The sequence below is a fragment of the Lepus europaeus genome, chromosome 17, assembly GCF_033115175.1.
Source record: "Lepus europaeus isolate LE1 chromosome 17, mLepTim1.pri, whole genome shotgun sequence".
Lineage (NCBI taxonomy): Eukaryota > Metazoa > Chordata > Mammalia > Lagomorpha > Leporidae > Lepus > Lepus europaeus.
In genome coordinates, this window is record NC_084843.1 from 37,033,991 (window position 1) to 37,057,430 (window position 23,440).

At 36.4% G+C, this 23,440-nt stretch overlaps 1 protein-coding gene across 2 annotated transcripts in view; it reads right to left on the reverse strand.

Moving 5' to 3' along the window:
• TNKS2 (tankyrase 2) overlaps positions 1-23,440 on the reverse strand; it is a 62,061-nt gene that overhangs the window by 14,714 nt on the left and 23,907 nt on the right. Inside the window, exons 8-20 of one of the 2 annotated variants that reach the window (XM_062215365.1) lie at positions 22,675-22,861; positions 20,079-20,200; positions 17,350-17,441; positions 17,186-17,264; positions 13,917-14,088; positions 11,349-11,428; positions 8,824-8,969; positions 8,096-8,261; positions 6,868-7,087; positions 4,142-4,251; positions 3,281-3,469; positions 758-1,010; positions 110-192 (exon numbers count right to left, since the gene is read on the reverse strand). In XM_062215365.1, coding sequence (XP_062071349.1) covers positions 110-192; positions 758-1,010; positions 3,281-3,469; positions 4,142-4,251; positions 6,868-7,087; positions 8,096-8,261; positions 8,824-8,969; positions 11,349-11,428; positions 13,917-14,088; positions 17,186-17,264; positions 17,350-17,441; positions 20,079-20,200; positions 22,675-22,861 — 1,899 coding nt within the window. The remainder of the gene's footprint in view (positions 1-109; positions 193-757; positions 1,011-3,280; positions 3,470-4,141; positions 4,252-6,867; positions 7,088-8,095; positions 8,262-8,823; positions 8,970-11,348; positions 11,429-13,916; positions 14,089-17,185; positions 17,265-17,349; positions 17,442-20,078; positions 20,201-22,674; positions 22,862-23,440) is intronic. The other variant, XM_062215366.1, reaches the window with a different exon arrangement.

A 23,440-nucleotide genomic window follows, 5' to 3' on the forward strand; every position in this document is an offset into this window, starting at 1 on the left:
AAAACACTCCCCAACAGCTTACACAGTTCATGGCATTTGAAATATGTCCCAAATTTTGCTGGAGTTTCCATAAAACACTAAATTGAATTAAAACAGTTGATCTACTCACCTGTTCTCTCTCAAATATATCCATTAAGTGCTCAAGTCCAAGATTCCTTACAAACTGAGTTATGCTAAAATCTACTCCTGGAACTGGAGAATAACAAAATACAGAAGAAATAAAATTTCACATCAGAAGTGTATATTTAACATTATAACAGCAAGGTTTTGCGATATTACTATGTATATGAATATGAAACAAAATATTAATAGCCACCAACAGAATACTGAGCATAACAAAAAAATTAAAAACATAAAGCTCTAAAATTAACAAGATAATGAGGTGTCTGCAAGTTATAAAAATTAGCTTTTTATTTTAGAATTCTGTTTCACTGTATCTTTAAAATCAGTCTTCCTATTTTTAAGGATGTAATCTAATTCACAAACATGTTTATACTAACAAGTTCTACGCTGCAGGGTCAGATGAATTTTGACAGGCAAAAGGTTTGCACCTAGTGAGTAGGCAGGACTCATCATTTATGTACTTGGATGGAAAAAGTGTCATTGGAAATTCTAATAAAGTAAGCAACAGAGTGTTAAAACTTCTAGGTCATGTAAATTAATTTGATAGTAGCAGCTATATTTCAGGTTAAAAAAGGCCTTTCAATGTTTCAAATGACAAATGTGGGCTATTTGTTATTTTTGCAGATTATCTCACCCTCTTTTTTCTCTAAACTGGAAGCACCTTCTGTTCCACTTGAACTAACTACTGAAGACAGTTCAGAAAAACTCCCTGATAAGTTATCAAGACTGCTGGCTGCAGAAAGGCTTGATGGGCTGGGTGGACCTGAAGACAGAACATCTGTGGAGGCTCCCGAGTTTCTCACACCATTGAGCACTTGAGGTTTATAACATGAAGGCAGAGCAGAAGGGGGCATGGCTGCTGTCAGGAGAGCACTGACATCATCTGCCTAGGGGACAAGTCAGAAATGAAGTCTGTCATAAACAATTTTATTACACCGAATAAAATGCATTTTAATATATGACAAGGCCAGGAGATCTGCACCAGAATTATCACATAAAAATTATTTTAAAAAATGAATAGGTTGATATTCAGCCAAACTACTATAAATGATAATTCAGAACATCTTTCCCAAAACACATACAATGAAATCAAAATAAAACCGTAAAATGTGGCAAAGAATGAACAAAATCCTAAGTCTGATACCATGACTGAAAAGCACAGAAATGAAATATGGAAATACCATTTAAAAAGAGCTTTCAACCCTATTATATACTCTGAAATAATTCAACCTATATAAAATGCTAGCAAACAAAATTGTTTGCATTTGTTATAAAATATTCAACAATGTATTTGTTCCTCAAAACTGAGAAAAAATTGTCACAAAAGTAATAATATTCACCAAATCTGCTAGAATGAAAAAAGTACCCAAATTTACTGTTCTATTTATTTAATTAGTGACACAAACATTTTTTCACAATGCTCAATCAAGATACTAACTCATCAAGAAATAAATCAAGTATTTGTTTTCATGGTACTGCCTGTTCCAGCCCTCACCTCTCTTATCCCTCTGGTCTATGCATTCCCTGGCACCCATCGTTTGTATATAACATTTGTTTAAAGTAATAGAACCATTTATTGTGTGCTTTTTATGTACCTGATACCATACAAAGGACTTTTAAGTATATTACCTCATTTAATTCCTATATTAACCACATATATTTTATCTCTATTTATATATGTGGCAACTAAGGCTTAGAGGTTAGGCAACTTACAAGACTGTATGTATATCTATAAGTGAAACAGCAGGAATTCTAGGCCAAGTCTCCTTAATTCTAAGCCCAGGCATGTTCTCTAGAGCATTTTGCTTCATTGTCAATGGAGTCTAGTAGACTAATACAAGTGGAGTAAATTCCTTAAGTTCACTTATAAGGTAGTTTGGAACTGCAAAGCATTTACCTGAAGATATAAAGTTGCAAATAGGGTTGGGTTATCAGCCTGCTAAGAGAAATCATTTAAACCCCAAGGCAGCTGAACTAAATCAACTGCTCACTGTAACTTGGAACAGTAGAAAGTAGTCTGTAGAACAGACACCCCTTCTTTCCTATAGTAAAAGAATTTGTTCTGGGGCAGGCATTGTAGCTCAGTGGTTTAAGCTGTTGCTGGGGATGCATGCATCCTATATTGAAGTGACGGTTCTAGTTCTGGCTACTCTGCTTTCAATCCAGTTCCTTGCTAATGTGCTTGGGAGGCAGTGGATGACGGCCCAAGTGCTTGTACTCCTGCCACCATATGGGCGCCATGGATGAAGTCCTGGCTTTGGCCTGGCCCAGTCCCAGCTATTGCAGTTGTATGGGGGTTGAATCAGTGAAAGGAGAATTTCTTTCCGTTGTTCTGACTTTCAAATAAATAAATTTTTAAAAAAGTTTTTTCTTCTTCCTTTTCCTCCAGTGCTCTGATCAGTGTACTCAGTGGTAGAGACAAGAGAGGCATCTGGATCACAGTGGCTAAAGCAGAGGCAGAAGCTACATTACAGATTCCTGTACAAGCTTCAGTGGGAAGCAAAGGATCCGTCTGTGAAGAAAACTGCACCGACAGCCTTGTTTCATGAATGATTTTGAAAGGGTAACAACTTCGGAAGGAGGCAGGGTAGGATAGGAGGAAATCTCTACTGATAGCAGGCTTTGTGGCTGCACACCAGTTGGGGAAGTTGCATTATCTATATGCACAGTAACAGCATTCATAGAGGGTCTGGGCCCACTTGTTTCCCAACTAAAGGCAAGCAGTTATACTGTGTCCTCTTCCTTCCTATTTCCAAAGTATGAGTGAGGGCACACCAAATACTTCATGGGAAATCAGAATTCAAAGTTTGTATTGGTGCAAAAATTTTGACATCCATGCATATAGGAGGTCTTCAAAAAATTAATGGAAAACATATATTATATATTATGAAAAAAAACATGCATGGGTGTCAAAATTTCTGTACCAAAATAAACATATTAATCTCATTTTCCATGAACTTTCTGAAGTACCTTGTAAAGTACAATGACTGACTGGTAATTCTGTTATTTACTGATCTTATGAAAACAAAGAAGTCCTAAATTTAAGATTGGGCTAAAAACCAGATTTTGCCACATTCACTAAGACATTTTATATTTATCAAGAAAATTTTAAAAAGTCAGGAAAGCATTCAGATTTTTCAAAGAGCCCATCACTTACTGAAACTAAATCTAAAGGTGTTTGTCCTTCCTGATTTTTAAGAGTAGGATCAGCTCCGTGGGCCAACAATAAAGCACAAAGCTGTGTTCGTCCCTTTTGGGCTGCTTCGTGCAAAGGTGTGAAAGCCCATTTGTCCGTGGCATTGACACATGCATTGTACTTTATTAGTAAAGCTGCTACATCTACATGCTGTAAAAGAAAATATTCCTGTTACAGTCAGAAATATTATTTTAACACACTTTAGTTCTTAAGAACTAGCTATGTACCTACTTCTACATGTTTAAATTTACTCTGGAAAGGAAAAAAAATCCCTTCTTCTCAGTATCATGATTTATGGGTAGATGATTAAAATTACAGTATTCATTTCAGTAACCTGAGAAACTATGTAGAATAAAGCAAAGAACTCTACAGAGTAGGAAACTATACAACTTGAATGTTTTCTAATTTATTCAGTGTTATAACTGCTGAACATCCATTTATAAACTAGCAGCCTCCTCAATTATTCAAACTACATTGTGGAATATGGATAATACTGAGTCCAACACTCAGAGTTATTTCAACAACAATGAATTATATGAATTCTTGTGACACCAATGGGGTTTGCAAGTCACCACCAAATAAAACAAAATCATAAACACCTAACTGAAAATAAGATAGGAGCTAATAAAGATAATAAAACAAATGATAACACACTGCATGTCACCGGGCAGGATTACAATAGATTGAGAAGTGAAATCTCGATGTTATTTAGCTGCGTATTTACTTCTCTGTAAAACGGGAAAGTTGAACTAAATTCCATTTGAACTGCAATTCTGACTTTGAAAATCCTATGCATCTTTAAGGATATCAAGAAGAACTTACCCCATAGGATGCTGCATTATGTAAAGGAATAAGTCCTCCTTTGTCTTGGGCATTCACATCAGCTCCATGTTGTAACAAATACTCTGCAACTTCCAAATTGTTGTAACCAGCTAATTTAGAACAGAAATAAGATCACTTTTTTAAACCACTTATGACATTTTATTGGCATTTGACAATTTACAAGGGTCCCTGTTAAATTATACATTACACTGAGTAAGAATCATTTAGCCATCTATATTCATTCTTAATGGGTGATTTTTCTTCCTCAAATTATAATTTAATTCCCAACACTGATTTTAAGTGTGACAGAGGGAACAATAGCAATTCCTTGAAATGGACTGCAACTGGAAAAACATACTTCACTTTTTATGTTAAAATTCCTAGGATGTTGAGAATACACATCTAAGAACTGAGTCATGGCCATCTTAAACAGCTTTGTAAGATCACTTCCACTTGTTAATATAAAAAAATACACTCATATATATACATGCATAAAGCAGAGACATTCTGAAAAAAAATTTTTATGACTCTGAAATTCTTCACAAGAGTCTATTAAAAGTTTATCTCCTGGAAAAAATTCCCCTCTGGTCACAAGCTGTAAGCTTTTGATGATGATATCTATTGGTTATGAAGACTTCCAAGACTATATGGGTTATTTACTTAGATATTTTAAAAACCTTCCTTGCAAAGTCCTGGCCTTCATGGCTGTTACATACAACTTCCTGAACTCGGGTACATGGTCTCAAGGGCCACAAGTCACTCAATCATATAAAAGTCAAATTAGGAACACAAATGGTCATAGAGCAGGAGACAGCAACCAGAGTGCTGTCTCAGGGCTCTCTTCTAAGTCACAGGGAGATGCTTTTTGCTGTAGACTACATATAAGTACGCATCTCTGCAAGTCTGGCAGAAGAACCTTGGCTGCTGAAGCCATGAAGTAAAACTCAGCATTTTGGAAACATGTCACAATCCCTCAGGACTATCATCTTGTCAGCTACTAGGATGAGGCGTGTGTGTATTATGTGATACATAATCACAGGTAAAAAGCAAATCTGGAACTTAACTTTACCAAAATAAGAACAGATTATATTTTGAAACTTTAAAATGGTTCAAGATATTCAAATTTATTGTGATTTTTATCCCTTTGTTGAGGAATCTAAAGAAAAGAATTTTGAAAGATCAAGCAAAAAATCAGAAACACTAATCTAAAAGTCCTTCCAGTCTCAAAGTATAGAATTTAACACTATGTAAGTGGGTAGAAATATTTTGTGTATACAACATATCTGAGGTTTACAAAGACAACATGGACTTAAATAGTAGGCTTAAGTGCTCTAGATAAGCTATAAAGATATAAGCTAATATGAGTATGCACAGCACAATTCCCAATTACAGTTATATGTTGTGCTGCATGGACCAGAAAATTCCTTTAGCTAGCTGAGTAGTAACAGTTTTTCTCCATATATTTAGCACTTAACGAGTTATCTTTTCCAAGATGCTCTAAAAGACAGACAGATGTGTCCTTGAATAGTGAGATTCCAAATTACATGGAGTGAGAATTTAAAGGTTAAAATCATATATAACCAAAAATATCTTTTAAATGTCAAGAACATACTAAGTTACAGTTCATTAAGACTGAAATGCATGGAGAATAGTTATTGCACAAGTAGCAGAGATATCTGCATTACTTTTTTCTTTTAAAAAACTTTTTATTTTAGAGGCAGAGACACAGAGCTCCCATCCACTGTTTCACTTCTCTAATGCCTGCAACATGGCTGGGACTGGAATGGGACCAAAGCTGGGAGCCAGGAACTCAGTCTGGGTCTTCTACCACTTGAGCCACTTATTACCTGTTGCCTCCCAGGGTCTGCATTAGCAGGAAGTGGAGTAGGGAATCAAACCCAGGTAGTCATATATGAGATGGGAGAGTCTTAACTAGGCAAATGCCTGCTTCTTTTCTTTGTTTTTAAACCATGGATATTTATCTTAGATAAAGTTGTATGAGTCAACTGTGCCTGTAACAGAATTCTACTAAGATATATATCTATAGTTCAGCAACTTAAGTGGCTTATTTTCTGGCATCTTCAATGTAGCTGAAACAGCTATACTGAAATTACAATGCTGTATAGTTTTAGGAAAAACAAAGCAAACTGTACCAACTTTTTAACGAAAACTTAGAACAAATGTTACAAGCTGAACCTTATCCCTTCAAACTCTTATGCTGAAGCCCTAACCCCTGTAACTTTATAATGTGAATGTATTTAGAGATAGGGCCTTTATAATCTAAAGTGGTAATTTGTCAAAAGTTTTAGTTTATGTAACTTTTGAAAGTCATTTTCTTCCTGCTTCTGCTTAGCAGCTTCATCAGGAGAATGGAAAGCTTTAGTTTGCTATAAGGAAGGATGTCTAAAGCAGTAGTATTTTTTCAAAACTCATTCGTCAAAGATAATTCAAACAATATAGTGACGGTCAGCTGTGATCACAAAACACATGACTGATTGGTAGAGCCTGTTTTAATTGTTCTCAGTAAATGCAATGTATCACTACTAAGGTAAACTGGAACTCTGACAGCTTGAAGTATGGCTTCCCTATACAAATACACTAGAAAGTATAATGGTGGTGATAGAAGACACTTGATTCAACTTTTCCTGGTTACAGGAAATATTTTGTTCATGCAAAATGAATCTTAGATGTCACTAGCTTAAATCCATGACACTTCATTCACTCACCTGCTAAGTGTAAAGGTGTTGAATGTCGGCCTTGGGTATCACGACAATTTACATTATCAGGTGAAGATAACTTTTTAACTCTGGCTAAGCAACCCTTCTTGGCAGCATCTAGCAAAGCTGCATCTCCCCTAAGTAAATCTTGGATATCTGTATCTCCATCTTTAACAAGATCCAAAGGCGTATTTCCATCCCTGTTTTTCTTTGTAGGATCTGCACCGTGCTAGGTATGTGAAAAACAGAAAAGAAGAAACTGGCTTAAGCAAGGCTTTGGCCAATGAGAAATCAAGCAATGTAACTATATCAAAGAAAATCATTTTGAGATTACTGTAAAGTTGAACACGATTTTGTTAATGTTTAATTCACATGCAAAAAAATCATAAAACACAGAAGCAGTTAAATATTGGGTTATTATAACGTATTAATATAGTCCAAATTTTAAACTATGTTAAAAATAATGTAGCTCACTAAAAATTAACTGTCATGTAAACTGTTATTACTTTTTCAGATATTAAAATAAAGCATAAAGTTATCTTCTTGTTTTTAATGTAAAATATCTATCAGTACCTATATTAAACTAGGACCATCAAATTTTTTTAGCAAGATTTATTTATGTATTTGAAAATCAGAGTTATAGAAAGAAGGGGAGACAGAGAGATCTTCCATTAGCTGATTCATTCTCGGGATGGCTGCAAAGCCAGGGCTGGGCCAGGTTGAAGCCAAGAGCCAGGAGCTTTTTCCGGATCTATCACATGAGTAGCAGGGGCCCAAGCCCCTTCCGTTGCTTCTCTTGGGTGCATTAGCAGGGAGCTGGATCAGAAGTGGAGCAACCAGGACAGGAACTGGTGCCCACATGGGATGCTGGTGTTATAGGCGATGGCTTTACCCACTACACCACAATGCCAGTCCCTTGTATCATCAATTTTATCAATGCTAAATAGATTTGGCCTGTAAACTATATAATTCATCACATATTTCAAGGTTAAAGTGCTAAACAGGAAAAATAAGAATAATCACAGAACTAGCACAGTATGATAATTGTCTGTATATAAAACTAAGTGTACTTGTAGATTAAATACGAAATATATTACTGACATTCATTCTGAAGTCTAGTACAGAATTAGCTGACTTTGCCTTTCACCCTCTTACTAATTTTATAATAGTTACTTGAAAAATCATAAAACATATTCTGTGTAATTCTCATGGTCCACAGTTAAGTACTTCTATGTACCTGGAGTAGAAGCTTGCAAATTTCATATTTTCCTTTTGCTGCAGCTTCATGTAAAGGTGTAAATTTCCATAAATCAGCTACATTAACTACTGCTCCATGCTTAACAAGAAGTTCTGCAACTTCATAATGTCCATAAGAGCATGCATTGTGCAAAGGTACAAGGCCTCTGAAATGAAAAGTGAAATGATCAATAATACCACAGAACAATGTGTTTTACTTTAAATAATATATAACTGATGAAAGATTTTTTGTGAGCTGAGTAAGAAAGTATCTGATTAACTTCTACAGAACCTAAATCTACAGAAAACAGAAATGGGAGTTCCTTTAGGAGTATGGGGAGAAAATTAAAATATTTTAAATGCAGAGAATTTAACAAACATTGAAATATATACTCAATATCTGGATTTATAAGTTTAATGAAAACTTTAACATAAATAGAAGAACTTGAATATCTTCAATGAAAACAGAAATGTACATGAAAAATCAATATATTTGTGTTCATATCTCTCTGCCCAGTATATAATTGCAAGGCATTAGGCAAATACATCTTCATATAAATGCTAACCGTGATAAAATCTTAAAGAAGCTGTATTTAAGCCAATGTTAGGAGACAGACTTCCCTGGCAGGGGGAAGAATTATAAACGATCATAAAAATGTTTTCAGATTTTCCTAAAAAGGTCAGAGAAAGACACAGAAAAAGAGAGGCAAGGCAACTGCTGGTCCTTACCCTTTGTCTTTAGCATGCACATCAGCTCCATGTTGTAGCAGATATTCCACCACAGAGACCCTGTTATACCCAGCTGCAAAATGCAGTGGGGTCGACTGACGCCCTTCAATGTCTCTGCAGTTGACACTCTGAACAGTACACAGTTTCTGTAAGAGGGAACAAGTGCACACCGATGCTACATATACTCATTTGTGTTTCAACTCATTTAGCAGAAAATTCAAGTTTCTGAATTATTTGTATATGCAGAGGTAAATGAGATCACAGCAGCACCAGCATCAGCACCAGCACCACTGAGGGGCTTATTAAAAATCCACAATCTCAGACCTTTACCCTACTGAGTCAGAAACTGCATTTTACAAGAATCTGAGGTGGTCTGTAAGCACACTGATGTTTGAGAAGTGTTACTCTAGATGTGTTTCTCACAACTGCATGTGCGTCGGGTTCCTGCCCCATTCTTTTCTTTTTCTTTTCTTTTTTTTTTGACAGGCAGAGTGGACAGTGAGAGAGACAGAGAGAAAGGTCTTCCTTCCATTGGTTCACCCTCCAATGGCCGCTGCGGCTGGCTCACTGCGGCCAGTACACGGCGCTGATCCGAAGCCAGGAGCCAGGTGCTTCTCCTGGTCTCCCATGCGGGTACAGGGCCCAAGGACTTGGGTCATCCTCCACTGCACTCCTGGGCCACAGCAGAGAGCTGGCCTGGAAGAGGGGCAACCGGGACAGAATCCGGTGCCCCGACCGGGACTAGAACCCGGTGTGCCAGCGCCGCAGGTGGAGGATTAGCCTATTGAGCCATGGCGCCGGCCCCATTATTTTCTAAATCAGTGTGTCTGGGGTACGACCTCCAAGCTTACATTTCCAACAAGTTCTCAGATGATGTTGATGCTGCTAGCTGTGAAACTACATGTAGAGACTCATGCCACACTACTGGAATAAATCAACCAACAGAGTGCTATTGGTTATGTTTTTATCTTTGGAAAAATTAAGAAAACAGTCAATTTTCTATGTTCTTGGTTCAACTGAGGAAGCCTAGCTGAAAAAGGCTTCCTTTCCAAAGCTGCAATGTACAGATGTTACTGTCCCCATGATTCACACAGATATCTGTCTAGAGACAATACGGAACAGAGACGCTGACAGAGGTACATTTCTATCAGGTGATTTTAGAAGCAGAAGTTGACGTTGACTCCGGTTTACCACAGGCAGAAGTGGCCTTTCTCAATCCAGTGGCATTATTTTGTTCTCCAAGGCCAATTCCTGCCCCAAACTTCATCTCTTCTTCTATCTCTTCCCCTAGCCTCCTTCCATCTTTAAGAAAACAACTTCACCTTTGATATTTTGTTTACTAAACATGGTTTCATGTTTTTTTGTGAGAGGATGGGCATTTAAAGTTTTTTTTAATCATTCTTCCTCTCTGCCACAAAAATCAGCTAGTTGCCCTTTAACTATTTGCCTTTAAATTTTCTTCATTTCTCTTTAAAATGAAATCAGCTCACAACCCTTTAATTCAAGCAATTTGTTTCTCCACAATTCACTGGTAATAGAAAAAAATCCTCCTTTCAATATCTTGCTAGTCTATAACATAATGAGAATTAAGATGAGGACAAAGCATGTCAAATTATAAAACTGTATTACAGTATTTCTTTAAGAATCAATTAAAAGTTGCTTGAGCCGTGCATACTATCTATTCAGATAAAACAGGAAAGAATCACATAGATTTTAAATTTTCTATTATATGAGAAGTAGAAGGTGAGCAAACTACTTGTGCCAAGAACTAAGTCAATAAACACGGCTCTCTGTGACTTATTGTCTTGTCAGAAGCCTCTCAAACAGGACATGAGAAAGTCTGTCAGGTGCAAAAAACACCAAGGCTTTCTCTTCTACTAGCTATGGAAATTAAAGTTAACATTATTACATTACTGAAGAATTATTTAATTCATGAAAGATGGTGAGTTAAATTATATTAGTTGAATTATAAAACAGTCTTGCTTTTTCAAAATGTCAAGCTTTTGAATGAGTTACTTGAATATACAGTTTCTGAAGGAAAACAAATTTCTGGTACAGGCAGTCAGACATTATACATGTTTCTACAATAAAGGCCAATGAGTTAAAGATTATTAAGAGAAAGTGGCTCTGGCATGTGCTAACACTGTATTATTACCAGTACAAATACTAGATATAGAGAGGTAAAGGAGGCAAAGAAAAGAAAAAAACACTGTTCTTTTTTCCTATGTGTCATACTTAAACAATACTGGACAACAACTTTTTTGGACAAATGAATAGGTTCTTTAAACAAAACCCATTTGATATTACATGAAGTTTATTTAATTTGGGAATGTGGTATTTACTGTAATGTATGTCTTTTTCTTTCATTACTCAATACTCCTTTTGTGCAGAGAATTAGGTTATATTATTGACCTTTTAAATTATGGCACACAAAAATAAACCAGGCTCTTCATTGTAACAATACAGATTGATTGAGCAATGTCACAATAAGAAACTCAGAGTTAAAACACAAGAACGTATCTTACTTTTACAGTTTCTACATCTCCAGCTTTTGCAGCTTCCAGCAATTGTCTGTCTGCCTCTGAATTACCTAATGGGATACCCTCTAGAAAGAAAACAGGAAGAGTGATTAATTTCTATTTAGAAAATGAGGCCAAGCTTTAAGGGAAGCATTTCTGTTAGACAGTACTGTTACAGTTTGGTAGATTATGTAGGAAAGCTCCATGATAATGGGGAAAAAAATCAGCATGACTCTCTTAAAATTCTTTTTGGAAGGTAATACATATAAATTAAATATATATGATAACAAAAGTGACTGAAGTGATTTAAAAGTATTTAAATGATTAAAAAATTTTAAGTGATTAATACCACATAAAGGTATAAAGGAACATAAATTATGTGATCAAAGATGGCCTGCTCTGTAATGAAGCCATGTGGAATGGGGAGAAAGTATTGCATCAGGAGAGCAATGGCCAGAAGTCTAACCACAGCTGTGCCATTAACTAGCTATGTGAACTGGGCTAAGTCATTTCAATTTCCTGAGTCTCAGATTTTTTTCAGTTTTAAAAAGAGAAGTTGCAGTAGAAGGTATCTGAAGCCATTTCCAAATCTGAAACTTTGTTTTTATAGCTCATTTAAGATCTCTGTAAAGGAGAAAACATTTACCATACACCTTAGAACAAAATAAACTAGCTGGATTAAAGACTCAAATATAAAATGTTAGACCCTAAAAGGACTAGAAGAAAACAGGGTAAATGTTTTTGTATCTTGGAATAGAAAAGCTTCTTAGAACAACCAAAGGTAGAACCAACAAATAAACTTGATTTGGAAAAATATTTGTCAGAAAAATATTTATACCATTAAACAAAGTTATAAGGCAAAAGATGGAATGGAAACATTAAATGGCAACATGCTGCACCTTAACAGGATTTATTTATTTATTTTTGACAGGCAAAGTGGATAGTGAGAGAGAGAGACAGAGAGAAAGGTCTTCCTTTACTGTTGGTTCACCCTCCAATGGCCGCTGCAGCCGGCGCATCTCGATCCGAAGCCAGGAGCCAGGTGCTTCTCCTGGTCTCCCATGCCGGTGCAGGGCCCAAGCACTTGGGCCATCCTCCACTGCCTTCCCGGGCCATAGCAGAGAGCTGGCCTGGAAGAGGGGCAACCAGGACAGAATCCGGCGCCCCGACCGGGACTAGAACCCGGGGTGCTGGCGCCGCAAGGCGGAGGATTAGCCTGTTAAGCCACGGTGCCGGCCTGACAGGAATTTAATATACAAGGTATTCTTTAAAAACCCAAGAAGGCCTAAACAGACAAGTGGGCAGAGAATATGAACAATTTGCACACTCAGAAGAGTAATGACTAAAAAACATTAAAATTATGTTCAAACTTACTCATAAACATGAATTAAATCTTTCTTTTATCATCTACTAGTACTTAAAGAAGGAATGGGGGGGCTACAATGACCATGTATCTATAGTTTGCACTAAAAAGTATCAATTACTTCTGTAATTCACACATGCGTATTCACTTAAGAAAAACATGACAAGGGAAACACGTCCTTTCATATACTCTTAGTGGAGTATAAAATGGGGAAACTTTTCTAGAAGGTAATTTGACAATTACATGCTACTCTTAAATCTGGAAATTACAGTTCATTTATTTATTCTATAAACTCATGAAAAGGTTAAGTGAAGCTATATGTAATAATACTGGCATAACATCTACAAGACTATAAATTCTTCACCAAGCAACCAAATAGGACCAGTGTTATCATCCCCCAAACTGACAATGAAACTGATGTGTGGGATACAGGGAAGTAAAGGGATTCCTAAAAGCAGTCCTGTAATCTAGTTCTGACCGATCCCAAGAGACAGTGTCAACCTGCCTTCATCTTTTCAAGCAGTGTTTCTCAAAATGTGGCTCCCAGTTCGCAAGTATGAATACCACCAAGTTTGACTATTAAAAGATATAAAAGGTTTGATCTATTACATTTCTTCTCATCTGAATGTCAAAGCTTAAAAAAAAAAAAAAAAAAAAACTAGAGATATAGGCAAAGAAACTTTAAAGGTTATGAGATCAGATTTTTAGGATGAAATGTTTATGCCAAGTATATACTGATATTTGATCTAAGTATTCTAAAATATAATGAATACAAGTACATTCAATAGTTAAACATGCTCTAGTAAGTTACAGAGTTGGTGACCTTGTGCAAACTCTACATACCTTTAAACATGCAGGATCTAAAAAGGAGTGAAGAAGCAGGACTAGGTCTTAACAGTCTTAATTATCTAGTGATAATTATCTAATGATAATTAAGACAGATCCGTACCCTTCTAAGCTTTCCTCTTTAAAAAGAAATAGAAACTACTATATTTTACTCTTAAAAGCTTTCTTGACAAAAACTTGAAAGCTATCTATTTACTCAGAAAAACTGGGTAGAAAATGCTAATGAAGCAAAATCATAATTATGACAATGGCATCTGGGAATTGAGTATGAGCTGATTTAGGGTATAATGAATGAAGTCACACCTGACATGTGAAAAATTTTAAAGGTTAATTAAAAAAATTAATGTCACAGAAACGTTCAATACCTTGAAGCAGCTGCTGCACGTTTTCATTGCCCATCTGTAAGGCAGTAAAGCCCTGAAGAGATATAATGTTTGGATCACACCCATAGCTCAAAAGTAGGCGGCATGTTTGTAGATGACCACAATGCGCAGCTCTGTGCAGAGAAGTCTGACCAAGATTATCCAGAGCATTAACCTTAACAATGCAGAAAAAGTTGAAATTAGACAGCAGTGCACAGTTTAAAAACATCCAATCATGTACTTAATGTTTGCTACTAATTTAAAAATCTCAAACATTTTTTATGAAGCCCATTATTCTGTGTCAAAATAAGTATATTTCTTCTCAAATCTAGAACAGAAATTCACCAATTCCCTGAAGGCTGACATCAGAAGAAGACCCTCTTTTGGGTTAAAAACCTGAGATGTTGGGGCAGACTGTTTAGCCTATGTCCTGTAGTGGAGTGCCTAGGTCTAATACTTGGCTCAGGCTCCTGACTCACTCAGCTTTGGATTAATGCAGATTCTGGAAGGACAGTGACAGCTCAAGCTGCTGGGCTCCTGCCATCCATGTGAGAGACCTGGACTGGTTCCTGGTTCCTGGCTTTGGCCTGGCCCAGCCCTGGCTGTTGTGGACATTTGAGGAGCGAACCAGCAGATAAGGAGCTCCCTCTCTCCATCTCTCTCCCTCTCAAAAAGTGAGATGTTGAGTTCATGTTTAGCATTAAAGCATTCATATTCATAGATCCAACATATTTAGAGCTAGACATTGCCTTAGGAAGTTGAATACATGCATTTTTATGGATTTCTGGGGTCTAGAAATGTCTAGATTAACCTCAAGATAGGTAGCAGCAGCAAAGGCAGATAGAAATTAGCATTAAAGCAATCATATCTATGAGCTTAATATCTTCTACCTTATTTATCATGTAGAATATAATAATCTATATAAACATACCATGATATATTCACAATGGAATACTTTTCAACAATAAAATGGAAAAACTATTGATATGTGGATGAATTTCTATAACATTACACTGAGATGAATAAGCCCATATTATATGATTCCATGTATATGAAGACTAGGAGAAGCAAGTATAATCTATGTCAGAAAAAATTCCCAACAGACACCAGTTGAGGACACTGCCTCAAACAATTGTCTCTGACATGGGCTAAAGTTCTGTATCTTGACAGTAGTACTGGTTACACAGGTGTATGCATTAGTCAAAATTCAGCAAATGCACATGCATCTCACTGCATATGTATGCTTTATACCAAAAGAAAAAATGGAAATAAATATCGAACTCTAGTTGATATGCATGCTGATGGCTGGGGGGAGTACATAGTAAACTGCAAGTGTTTCTGTGACGTGCTAAAAAAAAGATACTGATAGATGGATAGAAGAAACTGATGCATATGTACAAAACAACCAAGTCAGTGATAGAACCTAGGTGGCATATATAAAGTTATTTACTATAAAATTTTTTGAACTTGCTCTATCTTTGAAATTTTTCACACACAAAAAATCACCTGTTAAGACTCCCCTATTGGTCGGCGCCATGGCTCGATAGGCTAATCCTCCGCCTGCAGCGCTGGCACCCCAGGTTCTAGTCCCAGTTGCCCCTCTTCCAGGCCAGCTCTCTGCTGTGCCCTGGGAGTGCAGTGGAGGACTGCCCAAGTCCTTGGGCCCTGCACCCCTCGGGAGACCAGGATAAGCACCTGGCTCCTGCCTTCGGATCACCGCAGTGTGCTGGCCGCAGCGCGCCAGCCGCGGTGGCCATTGGAGGGTGAACCAATGGCAAATGGAAGACCTTTCTCTCTGTCTCTCTCTCACTGTCCACTCTGTTAAAAAAAAAAAAAAAAAAAAAAAAAAAAAAAAAGACTCCCCTATCTTATCCCTACTCTAACCTCTCCACCATGATTCTTCAAAAAATATCTGAGAAATAAGGTTCCCAGTAGTCAATCCTTTGTCTACTAGTCTATTCAGAGATGCTGGCCAATTCATACTCAAGGAATCAAATATTTGAACAGGAATATAACAACAACTTTTTAATGACCTAAGAGCAGACTTTGAACACCTAGTCTCTGCACTTACAGACACTAAAAAATAGATTTAAAATGCTCAGGCCAATTAAGTTATTTACTCACATACCTAAACTCATTGAAATGTGTAAAACATGTACCTGAAAACTTTATTTGGGTACCATTTTGTTAATATTAAGGTGCCACATGGTCTTGGTATGCCCAGGACTTTCCTGTTTCAGCACTCAAAATCCAGTATTGCCAGAAATCCCCAAGTACTGGCAAAACTGGATAGTTGGTCATCCTAGTCAAAACTGTTTCACTGAGTTTTACAATTCCAATTTAATATGCATCCAAATATTCTTTCAGTAATATACTATATGTACAAAAAGAACAACGAATAAAGTTATAAAACAGAAAGACGAATGAGATATGCCAGTCAAGCAAAAATATATTTTATTCAGTAATTTACAACAGGAAAGATAAAGATTATACATTATCAAGAATTCCCCCAAATCAAAGAGAGGTTAAGGATAGTGAAAAGAAACACAAAAATAAATCAGAGAACTGAGTAGAAACTCAAGGAAGGACAGATAAGAAAATCATTCTGCAAAGTCCATGAAGGAAGGGGCAGCTCCATTCTTTCTCTATTACATACTAAATTTCTCTTAAAGATTCTGTTTGAAGAATGCAAGCATCTGCAGCTGAAAACTGCCATTTTAGGTGACTGTCATCTTTCCCAATCTGAGATACTATGTATGGCTTTTACTCAGTAATGTTTTAAAAAGCTCATGGGTAAGAAATGATGACTTCCAGACTTGATGAAAACAATTAATTCAAACAATTTGTACACAAATGGCAACTAAAGAACAGTTAAATAGTAACACGGGGAGCTAATGTTTTAAGTCAAATTATTTGAATAATTTATCTCCCTCTATTCAGGTTCTTTGGTTTAATTATAGACATAAGAGAAGGTAAGGAAGACTGTTGCTGGTAAGTAACAGGAGTTATCATGGCAACCAAAGAATAAAAGAGGTAAGTAAGAAAAGATAAGATAGCAGACCACAATCAGTATGGCTAACTGAAGATTCTCGGTTAGAAAAAGTCCTTAAGAAAAAGTTACCCAGAGGACTGTTCTTCAGTATTGATTAAGAGGGGGAAAAAATAGGGGGAGGAATACTTCTTAGAAAGTAAATGGCTTAGGAAGTTCGTCATTTCATCTGCTACACAGAAAACTCACTGCATTGTCAAAGATTACCAAAGAGGAAGTATACCTTTGCTTCATGTTTCACCACAACTTCGACAACATCGTTATGAGCCTTCTCAGATGCAACATGCAGAGGAGTCAAGAATCTTCAAAAGACAAAGTCAACAGACAGTTAATGTATTTTCCAAAAATAAAATGTCAATAATAATCAGTTACTGAAAGTATACTTACTCCTTAGTTTTTTCATTGATGTTTGCTCCTTTTCTTAGTAACAGTTCACATATTTGCTTTCTTTTGGGATATGGAGATGCAGCAGCACAATGCTAAATAATTTAAATTGCAGCATTAATCAAAGACTATACAGAATTCATTTTTATTCAAGAACACTTGTGTTTCCAATTAATAATAACTGAGAAGTCATTTAACTTGCGCTTTACTTTTGACCTAACTTTGCTTCTCAAACACTTGGGTATTAGAATGCATAACAATTTTCAAATTCTGACAGGGCCTAAAAATTCTACCTACCCAGATTATATTTGTTATTAAATATTAAATACGCTCATCAAGCTTTATAGCTGTCCTATATCTTTTAAAAAGGCACTACTGATATGAAAAGAAACTTAATGTGACCAAGATCCCTTTCAAAACACGGTGTTTCTATTATGTTTCAGAAAACACTCCAAAGGCTGGTGTTTCTTTACATGAGGAGATAATAGAGTACTCAACAGCTCTGAATTCTGCTCTCTAACAGGACTGATGAAATAGCCAATAAGCTGAGAATTCTCTCTCTTAAGTAGCGGCTCTAGTACAGCTTGGATTACCTGTCTGGCAAAATCAGTGGTAGAAAACGATACACTCTACAATTTGAGGCTGCAGCATCTATATCTGTGATGTATCAAGGAGGCGACGAGAAAGAAGTATGGACTTGCTGGTTATAAACCTAAGAAAAATCTCAAGTTCATGGCCTGTATCTCTGAACCCCTGATATGCAGGATGATACTCATTCACAACAAGTGTTCAATAATCTGAGTGATGACTAAGTCAATCTTTATGTTCAAATTGAAATTTGAAAACCCATAGAATAAAAGGTCTGGATAATTTTTAATGAAATTGCTCTATTCAGTACACATGAAATTTGTTCTCTGGTTATAATCTGTTGTTAATCATAAAGCTCATTTGATCCTCATGATTTGCTGTAGACTGTTTGAAGCTGTCAACAAAATCATTCCTTTATCCTCAATAAATAAAACCATTTCTAATTGGTGAACATAGTCCCTTTGGTGTGTTAAAGTAATGACCCCAGGATATTTACCAGGAGAACATAGAGGATAGAAATAGTGTATTTCCAAGAATTCTTGATTATATTTCACTCAGATTCCATCTCTATTCCTCTGCATTATCCTGGAATAGGGCCTGTAATCTCTGGAAACCTGAAGGAACTATTCCTGTACAACTACCTACTGATACTTGACTCCTAGGTTATTAAGAAAAACGAGCTCCTTAATAGCTGGATATTTAGGAGGAAAACAATAATGTAGTACAATAGTCTCTTCTTATCTGTATTTTGTTTCCCATTGTTTCAGTTACCTGTGGTTAACTGTGGTCAGAAAATAATAGAAAGTTCCAGAAATAAACAATTCTTAAGTTTTAAACTGTGCACTGTTTTGAGAAGCATGATAACATCTTTTGCCATTCCACCTGGGATGTGAATATTCCCTTTGTCCAGAGTAGTCACACTGTATGAGGTACATGCTACCTGCCCAGTAGCTCACAGTAGCTGTCTCGATTATCAGATCAGCTGTCAAGGTATTCTGGTACTTCTGCTAAAGTAATCCTTATTCTGATTAATAATGGCCCTGAAGTACACGAGTAGTGATTTTGTGATGCTGGCAATTCAGATATGCCAAAGAGATGCCATGAAGTGCTTCTTTTACATAAAAGGTGAAAAGTCTTGACTTACTATGGAAAAGGAAAAAAAATCATGATGAGAGTACTAAGATCTATGGTTGCTACTAATCTCTCGCCATGTTTAATTTATAATTAAGCTTTATTATAGGTATGTATATTTGAAAAAAAAAAAACAGTATATACAAGGTTGGTACTATCCACAAGCATAAAGAATCCACTGAGGGGCTTTGGAACATTCCCTGTGGATAAGGGCGAAGATTACTGCATTAGCTTTTCAGACTATAAAATTTTCCTTGTCAGTCTTCTCAAGTTTCTCTGCACTATAATGCTGTTATTTTATTTTTTTTTAATTAACATTTCTCATTAGTTTATACCTTTGCTATTTTTATTTTACTGGGATGTTTTCTATAAGTAAAGTACCAAAAAGGTCTAAAACGTGTACATAAATATGTTTCTACATAAATTTCACAGAGTTTATACCATGGCACAAAGAAGAAAATTGCAGTACATTATACAATAGGACTTTTCCTTTTAAATTTCCACTTTTAAGATGGCTTCTGACTACACCATCTCTCTCTTATCTTTAATCACTTATTCTTGATGACTCCCAACCTTTTCTCACTGCTTTTCCTTAAGACTTTCCTGCTCCTATTTACTACTATAGCTCCATAGGGCTCTTACTATCTTTATCAGGGAAGAAGACTCTAAGATATTTTACCCACACTGCAGATATAACTTTGTATAAAAAAAAAAAAAGGGCAACACTAGAAGGAAATATACCAAGTGTGTGTGTTTTTTATCTATGATAATAAAAGATCCAGTATATAAATACTATTCTTTTCTGGATAGATTCTTAAACTACTACCAAGTATTGCCTTTTGGGGTGAGCTCTTAGATTTTTGTGCTATTTGCATTTTTCTTCTATATATGTACATATATCAATTTTCAAAATTAAAATGTTAAAAAAAAATGCTATTACTAAAAGGGCACTATGATTAGTCTGGTAAGCATTTGGCTACTGTACTTTAAAAACTTAAAATTTGAAACATTACCAATGCAGTTTCATGTGTTTGAGGATGCTTAAAATTCACCATTTCCAAAGAGAGATGTTTCTTGATTCGTGTCACATCAGCTTCCCGTGCAGCTTGCAGCAATGAGTGGCCTTTAAATTCATCTAAATGAACCAAAGTATTTAAATATGCATAAGAATTTTCAAATTAATGCAGCTTATTATAAAAGACACCTGGTATTCTTCTTGAAATTATTTTCAAGACAATCTCCCCAAAATATGTGAACTGAGTCTATAGCTATTTTCTAGGTATAATCCTGAAAACAGTTTCCAGTTTCTCTCAATTATGGCTCACTTCATCCCCAAGTGTAAACACAGATTTAACCCAAAGCAGACTCATGTTCTGCTCTAATTCATAACTGGTCTAGAGATCAACTTACGTATTCCAATACATTCACAGACCAGAGCATTCTGAGAACTTTCCAAAGCACAGAACTTTTCTCAGTTAAAAAAAAAAATAAATAAATAAAACAGGAACCATCATTGTGACTTATGACGCTGGCATCCCATGTGGGCAATAGTTCATGTCCTGGCTGCTCCACTTCTGATCCAGCTACCTGCTAATGGCATGGGAAAGCAGCGGAAGATGGCTCAAGTGTTTGGACTCTTGCCACCCATGTGGGAGAACAGCAAGATCCTGGCTTCAGCCTGGCCCAGCCATTGTCATTGCAACCATCTGGGGAGTGAACCAGTGGGTAGAAGATCTGTCTGTCTCTGTCTCTCCCTCTCTGTAACTCTTCCTTTCAAATAAACAATTAATTACGGGCTGGCACTGTGACGCAGCGAGTTAAAGCCCTGGCCTACAATGCCTGCATCCCATATGGGTGCCGGTTCTAGTCTCGGTTGCTCCTCTTCCCATCCAGCTCTCTGCAATGGCTTGGGATAGCAGTGGAAGATGGCTCAAATCCTTGGGCTCCTGCACCCATGTGGGAGACATGGAAGAAACTCCTGACTCCTCGCTTTGGATCGGTGTAGCTCCGGCCGTTGCGGTCATCTGGGGAGTGGACCAGTGGATGGAAGACCTCTCTGTCTCTACCTCTCTCTGTAACTCTGTTTTTCAAATAAATAAAATGAATCTTTGAAAAAACATTAAAACAAATAAAACAAAAGGTCATCATACTACTGTATATAAAGAGAATTGGAAATGAAAAAAAAAAAAAAAAACCTGGTGTTAAAATGGAAATGGCATAGAAAATTAATTAATTTGAAAAAAAATTATGTAGGATCTCTGTCTTTAATGTGCTGTACATTGCTATTTAATGCTATAATTAGTAATCCAATGGTAGTTTTTTCACTCGATGTTGCTTTATGGGCAAAATGTTGAAATCTTTACCTAATATACACTAAACTGATCTTCTGTATACAAAGAGAATTGAAAATGAATCTTTACATGAATGGAAGGGGAAAGGGAGTGGGAAAGGGGAGGGTTGCGGGCGGGAGGGAAGTTATGGGAGGGGGGAAGCCATTGTAACCCATAAGCTATACTTTGGAAATTTATATTCATTAAATAAAAGTTTAATAAAAAAAAAAAAAAGAAATAAAAAAAAAAAAAAAGGTCATCATAATCTCCATACTAATATTATAGCAGTAACAAGTGGTTTTGCTCATACTTATCAGAAAGCTGAGAACTAAACAAGCTGGATATTTCCAAGAGAAATCTATGAGCAACAAATGAAATGAAGGTATTTTCTCAAGAGTTTCACTTTTCCTCATCAGACCTGTGATATCATCCATTATCCTTTATTAGTCCAGAATGATATAAATCTAATACAAGTTTTTTTTTATTTTTTAATTTTTTAAATTTTTTGACAGGCAGAGTGGACAGTGAGAGACAGAGAGAAAGGTCTTCAAGCTTTACTGTTGGTTCACCCCCCAAATGGCTGCTGTGGCCGGCGCACCGCGCTGATCTGAAGCCAGGAGCCAGGAGCTTCTTCCATGTCTCCCACGTGGGTGCAGGGCCCAAGGACCTGGGCCATCCTCCTTTGCCCTCCTGGGCCACAGCAGAGAGCTGGCCTGGAACAGGGGCAACCGGGACAGAATCCTGCGCCCCAACTGGGACTAGAACCCGGTGTGCCGCAAGGTAGAGGATTAACCTATTGCGCCGCGGCACCAGCCACAAGTTGTCTTTTTATATGTAGTAATACTATATCTGAATTAGGTGGCTTTTTCTCACTATATACAACTCAGAGATACAGAAAACCATGGGAACTATGTTTACAAGACAGCAATCTTAAAATTAATACTTTAATTTGATAGCAAGTCAATTACAAAGTTTTATCAAAGAGGGATAGAACCCAGATGCTTTCATTTCAAAAGCATACCAATCTATAGTAAGACTAAATACATACAAAACTGTAACCTGACTTGAAAAAACTAATACAAACATATTTTCACTTCATAACATTTACAGCATACAGAAACTTCCAAATTATTAAATATGTTAGTCCAAGCAACAATAGATACCCATGGCTGAGGAAAATAACTTATCATTTTAACATTTCTAAAACAGGAAAGAAAAAAATGCTCAGTTTATTGATATTTGAATACCCTTACTGAATGATCATAATTTTTATACTCACATGATAATCTTTCTTTTAACTGTGGTGTGGGAGCCAAATCTATAGCACTTTTATTGTGACAGTTCAGCAGTGTTGGGTCTGCACCATAACTTAAGAGAAGAGAACACACTTCAACTCTGTTCTTAGAAGCTGCCTCATGAAGTGGAGTGAATTGCCACAAGTCCATTGCATTTACGCAGGCACCATGCTATGGAGAAAAAAAAAAGGACTGAGTGCTCAACTGTGAGAGAATTCAGAATTACTAGTACTGTGTAATTTAATATCACGTAAGCTTAGAAGGGTTATGTTCCCCAAATTTACCTTTCAAGCAATTATTTGGCAAAGAAAACATATTTCTCTCAATGGAAAAAATAGTAGCTGATTGCTAGGTCTGCCCGGAGTATCTGTTTAACTGTTATTGCTTTGGATAGTTAAAAATGAATCTTCAGATTTAACACACATCTTTTCCAACAATCCTCCCCTGCCCTTGAGGTATGATTTACACACAACTCTTAACTATGTAGTTTAACGACTATTGACTAGCACGTAGTTTATGTCTAATTCACACACAGTTTGGAGATTCATTCATGCATTGTGTCAGTAGTTCTTTTTCATTTTTTGAGGAGCATTTTATTGTATAGATATGTGACACTATCTATCCATCACCCTGTTAATGAATGTTTCGATTGTTTCTAGTTTTTGACTTTTAGGAATAAGCAGCTATGAACATTCTTATACAAGTCTCTTTGTGGATACATGCTGTCATGGTTAAGAGAATGTTTAAATT